The sequence below is a fragment of the Acinonyx jubatus genome, chromosome B1, assembly GCF_027475565.1.
Source record: "Acinonyx jubatus isolate Ajub_Pintada_27869175 chromosome B1, VMU_Ajub_asm_v1.0, whole genome shotgun sequence".
NCBI classification, from domain to species: Eukaryota; Metazoa; Chordata; class Mammalia; order Carnivora; family Felidae; genus Acinonyx; species Acinonyx jubatus.
The window spans coordinates 104,132,356-104,139,726 of record NC_069382.1 but is presented as its reverse complement, the minus strand read 5'-3'; the positions used below and the strand labels follow the sequence as shown (position 1 = coordinate 104,139,726).

Below are 7,371 nucleotides of genomic sequence, written 5' to 3'. Positions count from 1 at the left end.
CCACTACAGCCCATTCTTTCTATTGGCTTTGGTAAAGATACTACCTATATATCTACATATACACATACACTTTAGTATACACAGATATCCAAAATAAGGCTCATACAGATGAACATTTCCCAATTAAAGATGGAAACAGCACTATCATTATAACATTATTTTTGAAAAGCCTTTCATAAGACTATATATCTCCCTAATTTGTAAGTTACTTAATGTGTTGTGTTTTCCACACGGAATTATCCACTCTTTTTATAGATATAAATCAAGTAAGCATTGGTTTTCAAAATGATTTACAGGTTAAACAATATTTTTCCAAGATGCTGTGGATACCAAACTTATAACAAGCCTCATTAGGAATAATTTTTAATAAACATAGCAAAAAAAAGCTAAGTCTGATTTCCTTTTACAGTAAATATTTAATTTTTTTTCATTTCTAGTTTACAAGTGTTTACAATGGACAAGAATGTTTTTACCTCTTCAGTAATACTTTTATATTAATTCAAGATATTTTGATTTAATATATGGTAATAAATCTTCACACATTCCCCATTAGTATTTTTTTTTTATTTTTAAGGGCGATGTAACACTAACAACCACTACCTATAAAACGCATCATTATTTTGGTGGCTTTACAAATTTTTTCTCCAGTTGTAAGTTCTAAAAAAATAAAAATAAAAACAAAAATAGAAATAAAAAAAATTGTAAGAGTTAGAGGATACTGAAAATATAACAAAGTTGAATTCCACCTTCATAATATTTCCACTTTATCCTAAAAGAGAACTTTAAAAAATACGACATTGCTATAACAGACCACCTTGCTAATGTTATAAAAGATTAGCAGGAGCCAGAAATTGTGCCGCTGATATGTGGAATTTTGTAGTTATAGCTACACATCATTAGGAAAATGTTCAAAGGGAACTAAACAAATTATGGTGGTGATCCCTGAACCATTTGATGATGAGTCGCTTAATCTATATCAAAATTTTTTCCACTCATGATGATCATCCTCTCCTCAAATACCTTTAAAAAAAATACATTACACAGTACAATATCAGAAACCAAAGACAGCACAAACTATTTTCAAGAAGAGAAAAATCTCTAGCACAGAAAGGTATCTTGTAGTAAAGAGCAGACTTCTTTGGGGACCATAATCGATTAGCTTGCAATTCATTATGAAGATTTCTCTTTCTTTTTATGGGGAGAGTCTACTCTGTGTGAAGCTGCCACACCATTTTCTGTCCCTTTTCTAGAAGACCTCCCTTTGGTCCGTTTCTTCTTCACACTTGGGGCCTGAAGAGTAGCATCTTCCTCCATCCACCTCTGAAGTTGAACATTAAATAAATTCCATGTTATGTATGCCTGGATAGTGCAACTGGAGGACAGAACAGCAATTTTAGCTGCCAACACATTTACGTTCCCAGTAATGCCATCCGGATTCCGATTCTGCCCTCCGGCCAGGTGAAAGCCAACAGTCAGTACAGAAACAATTAAAGTCACAAGTCGACCCAAAATAAACACAATTGCCCATAGAGAAACCTCTTTCTGATACTTTTCATCGCTAAAATAAAACAGGTCACAAATGTGGGAAAGTAATTCCACGAAATAATGCATCATCAAGAGAACGAGTCCTAGATGGTTCAAGTACAAGAGGTAAGCTCCAGCGATGTGAAAGAGGTGAAGGCCAATGTAGACAAGTTGACGAGGGATATCTTGCTTTTTGGTTCTCTGGAAATAGAGTTCGGGGAAGGCATGAAACCAGTAAGCCAACTGTGATATGTAGAAAAACTTCATCTGAAATGTCATCATATTATGGGGATGAGCCCTCCATAAGAGAGTTGGGTCTGCCAGACAGTTTTCAGAAATTAGAATGAATGTGCCCCAAATACAAGAGACAAGGTAGAATACACTGAACTGACCAGATTCATTAAATTTGCTTTGTTTCGGTTTGGGGAACTGCATTCGCCTGTTAATTTTATCCAACACATACTCCTGAATTGTGGCGTGAATGATGATTGCCACTAGCATGTAAAAGAAAACCGTGGCCAGGTCTTTGATGCCGTAATAGTAAAGGAACTTTGATTCTGTGGCTCGGTCTTCTGCTGCAGGGAAGGTAACGCTGTGCTGAAGAGTAATAAAAACGATAGACGCTTCTGCTGTTCCCTCGAACATAAGCCCCAGCACGAAGAACATCCCCACACAGGCGACGAGGTCCGCATGATTCTGCAGGATGAATTCGTGGCTCAGGACTGGGGGGTTCTTGGTGCTCTTCTTACGAAACGCCATGGTAGCGCCTCCCAGATACTCACCGACGAGCCGCAGCTGCCTCCCCCTGGCTGCTCCTCACAGCGCCGCCGCTGCCGCAGCTCCGGGGGCTTCACTTCCCATCCCTGAGCCGGTCCCGGGTCGCCGCGGCCGCCCAGAAAGAAATAAATCAAAGGCAAGGGCCGAGCAGGACTGAGCATGCGCACCAGGGGGACGGCGGAGGCAGGAAAGGAAATCGAGCGCCGCGCCCCTGCCCGGCGTCAGGCCCGGGGTTGCGAGCGTTGATCTCGCACGTTGATCGTCGCCTCTTGATAGCCACTGCCGCCTTCGAGAGGCTCCTGAATTATTTTCCAATGGCATCTTCCTTAGTAGTCATGACAAAGCAGGGCAGCACTCTGGTTGTTCTTCATCAGGATGATTATAAAAACAGCATAATAGTAATAATGACAGAAGCAAACTCTCCTAGTGCTTAGCATTTACCAGGTGCTGTTCTAAGCACTTCGCTTATATTTATAAATGTATCATTTCAGGAAAACCCAATGAGGTAAATACGGGGTGATAATCATTTTTTTTTTAATTTTTATTATTATTATTTTTTACAGATGGGAAACTGAAGTCCAGTGAGGTTAGGTGAGATGCCTAAGATCACACAGCTGGTAAATGTCAGAACCAGTAATTGAATCCAGTCTGGATCCAGAGACAGCATGTGCTCTTGACTATTGTACTGTATTGTGCATGATAATATACCTATTGTACATAATAATATTGTACATAATAGTTTACCTATTATTGTAAATCATTCACTCGTGGAAATATTTTATTACAGCAACAACAAACCATACTAAAAAATAACTCCCTTGTTAGCAATAACAATTGTGGCATTAATTGTATTTATTATAATTTTAAAGGTGGAGTGATGGTTGGAAGGAGACAGCTATTTATCAGTTCATAGGAAAGTATTTTGGCTGTAAAGCCCCAAACTGATTTTACCTACTCTAGCAGATAAGAACCTCATTTTTCATTTTTTATGATTGTTGTATATAAATTTGCTAAAATACACGTTTGAAAAACAGCTCATTTTTTTAAATGCTAATGCCTTGCTCAATTCAAATTTCTTGTCGGTCTTCAAGTTTCTCTTGGAATCCACAGCATTTTCTTGTTTCTTCTGGGTCCCATGAGACATTATCATTACTGATAGTTAAAGTTTGAAGTTTGGAATATACATTTCAGAAGGAAAGTACTACATGATACAAAGAATAAAGCGCACGTTAAATTTAGAATGGCCAAATGCCTTTTATCACTGTTTCTCTGCAAGCTGTGCACTAACAAAAGATGCAGTCCAACTGGTGCAATTACTTTTAAGATACTGAACAAAATACTCTGATCAATGGACAGTGTGCCTGCATTTCCTAAAATAGCCAAACAGTTACATATGGAATTTGTTGCGGACAGTGTTCCTGAGTTAGGAAAAGTACTACCTATTTTACCACAATAAGAAGTCTCTATTTGGTTTTCCTAGCTATTACTCAGCTCTTGGTTCTGACAGCTCAATTATGAGTACTATTTGAGGTTAACTAAATCAGTGAGGAATGACAAATAGAGGTGCAAAAATTAGGACATCAAGAAATGAAAAAAAAAAGATCAAATTTGTTGAAAGCAGTCAGGAGGAAACAGTGAAAGAGAAGAGCAGTGCCTTATGGAAATTATCAAGAGTTTATTCAGAAAAATACATACTTACCTTTTTGAAACTAATTTTAAATATAGAATTCATCAGTCTTTCTATAGGAGTATACAATGGCTGTGACCGTTTTGTGGCATACTAACTAAATATAAAAAATACTTGTATAATTCCTGAGCTGAAACTTCTGTTTATATTTCTGTTTGGCTTATTTTTGGTAGGCTTTCCAACTCTACCTCTGCAAATGCAATAGATTTTGCCTTCAGATAATGTACATATCAAAGTGAAGAGCATAAATACTTATGCATAGATGTGAAATGTTATTTTATTACTAAAAGGAAGGTCATTAAGAATTAGTTTAAAATTGTGTATAAATAAGGGTGCCTGGGTGGCTCAGTTGGTTTACCATCCGACTTTAGCTCCAACTTAACTTGGTGCAGTTTCTGGCTCACCAAGGAGAGAACTTGTGTTGGTTCACTTACACATGGAGGGAACACCTACGAAAAGCCTGGAAACCTTGCTGAATTGAGGAGAGACAGGAGTTAGGAGATGCTGAAGCCACTGGTATTTGCTAGGCATAGTAACTGCAGAGAAAGTTAGGTGATTCAAGTGCTCCAGAACTTTGCATAAGTGTTCTCTAGATTCTGCTACTAGTATTAAGTCCTACATGCATAAGGTTAAAATACATGAAGCCAACCAAAGAACGATGGAGGAAATATACAAGTTTCCAAGAATCCCAACAGGACTAGGAGACTTTTAAGTTTGGAACAGTTAAAAATTAGAATTCTCGGGGCAGAGGGGGTGGCTCAGTCAGTTGAACATCCGACTCTTGATGTTAGCTCAGGTCATGATCTTACAGGTCGTGAGATGGAGCCCCCTGTCAGGCCCTGTGCTGACAGCATGGAGCCTTCTTGGGACGGACTCTCTCTCTCTCTCTCTCTCTCTCTCTCTCTCTCAAAATAAATAAATAAACACTATAAAAAAAGAAATTAGAATTTTCTGGGAATACTTGTGAAACTCTACTTTCAGTAGAGACCCAAGGAAAATGTAAGGCAAAACTTGCCCTAAGGAAAAAGCTAATTCACATTTGCCCACATGAAGTTTTTAAGAAGTCTTGAAAGGATCAAGGTGCCCTGCAAGGATATTTACTCTGCCAGAAAGATCCAGCCCTCAACAGTGTGAAATTCACATTGTCTAGTATCTAATAAAAATTACGAAGCAGAGGCTTGTTCAGCTGGAACTATCCATCCGAATGCCTGTATGTGGCCTCTCCATATGGTACTGTCATAGAGCAGGGGCTATAGGCCCCAATAATGAGTTTTCTTGTGAAACAGGCAGGAATTTTATGGCCTTTTGTGACCTACCATTAGAAGTAAAATCATAGCATTTTTCTGGTCAAAGTAGGCACAAAACTTTCAGGCTCAAGGTAGAGTAGTATAGAATAGTAGTATCAGGGGAAGGTGGGGAACATAGACATCACCTCAATAAGTAGTATCCCACAGTATTTGTGGGTAATTTTTAGGTATCTACCTTCTTTCCTTTGGTAACAAATGTTTACTTTCACATTAAATATACACTGTTTCTCCCTTCTGCAAACAAAAGTGTCTTGCCAATATAGCCACAGTCTTGCTTATTACATAGGAACTTGAAAGCTAAATTTGATCCAGGCACTGAAGGGCTCCTTGGGTTCTTTCCTTTGTTACACTTGTTCTTCATCTGAAGACTTGTGAACTAAAGAGAGGTTTCTGGCACCCATACACCAAAGGCATAGGATAAAGGCAATAGACAGTTATATTCAAGATGTAGGCAAATGGGATGTACAGTACTCAATGGTCAATAATAATTATGGGATCTATCCTTAAATTCCCCAAAATCCCGAAATCTTTGATGTGAACTCAGTCCCCTTCCCTGGGAAATGGTAAAAGATAATACATATATGTATATATATATATATATATATGTATATACTATATGTATATACATATATATATATGTATAATACATATATGTATTATATATACATATGTACATATACATTATATATACATATATATACATATGCATTATATATATATAATGTATAATACATATATGTATTATACATATATATAAAAGATATATATAGAAGATATATATAGTGTGTAATATAATATATAATATATAATAAAAGATATATATATAAAAGATATATATATAAAAGATAAAAGACCCTAGAGGCTAAATAATGTTAATTTGTTCATGTTAATTTTTGTTTTTCTGATATAATTGTCGATTATACTATTAATTATGGCGTATCAAATATACCACAGTACATCAAGAAATTAACATTCCATCAAACACCTTCCAGTAGAACCAGGAGAAGAATGGAAGGCTCCATGTTTATTGTCAAATCTTGGGAAAAGTATGTTTTAAAATGCTATATTGATTTTGTTATATGAAACACTTGATTTAAAAAAGTAGGTAGAAAGTTGCACTATAATTTAGATACTATATCTTAAATCAATACTAATAATTAGTTCCTTTCATTAGGTATGCAATATAACATTTTGATGTTAGTATTTTATCATTTATTATTTATATAAATAGCTTAGCTAAAAACCTCTTTTCAATTACTTATGTGTCTTTTTTTTAGCATATATGTGCTGCTGAAGTGAGCACACTATGTGTCTTTTTGAAATGTGATTTTCCAAAATAGATAAACTGACATTGATTGTGAATTTTGATAAGATATGAAGTACATTCGGAACTTTATCATATAGACTTTGCCTCATCTTTTAATATTTTTCTATCTCACAATGTAAAAAATATGTTTGTATACCTCTGTACTAAAAACCTTCTAATCATTCAAATTTAGATAACTCAAGTAAATGAAATAGATATCCAAATACTAGGGATGACAACTGGGTGTTGTGTGGAAGCATTGAACCACAGGAAATCTACCCCAAATACCAAGAGCATACTTTACACACTGTATGTTAGCCAATTTGACAATAAATTCTATAAAAAAGAAACACACTAGAATTTAATAGCATTTAAGGAAGTAATATATTGGAAAATAACTGCTTCAAAAAATCAGACCCTAGTCACTTTAAATCAATGTTTGTAATTAGCATAACAAGTAGTCATAATTAACTGTGATCACCAAATTTTTAGCTCCATTAAGCAAAGCATAATACAATTTAGCTTGTGCGTGAAATTACAGTCTCTTGAGATTTGACTGATTCAGTCTTGAGTAATTCAATTAAAGAGATATTTATTATATTTAACTCATTTTTATAACTGATAAGACATGTGAAAACAAAGACTGTTTAAAAACACATTCTGCAATATGATTGAATATTTAATTTCTAAGGAAAAACCTTAACATAGCATTTCTAAATTCTAAAACACCTTTTTGCAAATGTTTTTATTTAGTTACCTAGCAAGTAAAA

General features: G+C 35.5%; 1 protein-coding gene across 1 annotated transcript; it reads right to left on the bottom strand.

Annotated features, from left to right (window-relative positions):
- Window positions 1-347: 347 nt before the first annotated feature.
- TRAM1L1 (translocation associated membrane protein 1 like 1) lies at window positions 348-2,425 on the bottom strand. The gene has a single exon (XM_015084772.3). The coding sequence runs from the start codon at window positions 2,281-2,283 to the stop codon at window positions 1,171-1,173; it is 1,113 nt and encodes a 370-aa protein (XP_014940258.1). The 5' UTR covers window positions 2,284-2,425; the 3' UTR covers window positions 348-1,170.
- Between the last annotated feature and the right edge of the window lie 4,946 nt (window positions 2,426-7,371).

Coding starts and splice junctions, on each gene's coding strand:
- TRAM1L1 (XM_015084772.3), bottom strand. CDS start 2,283: ATGGCGTTTCGTAAGAAGAGCACCAAGAACCCCCCAGTCCTGAGCCAC.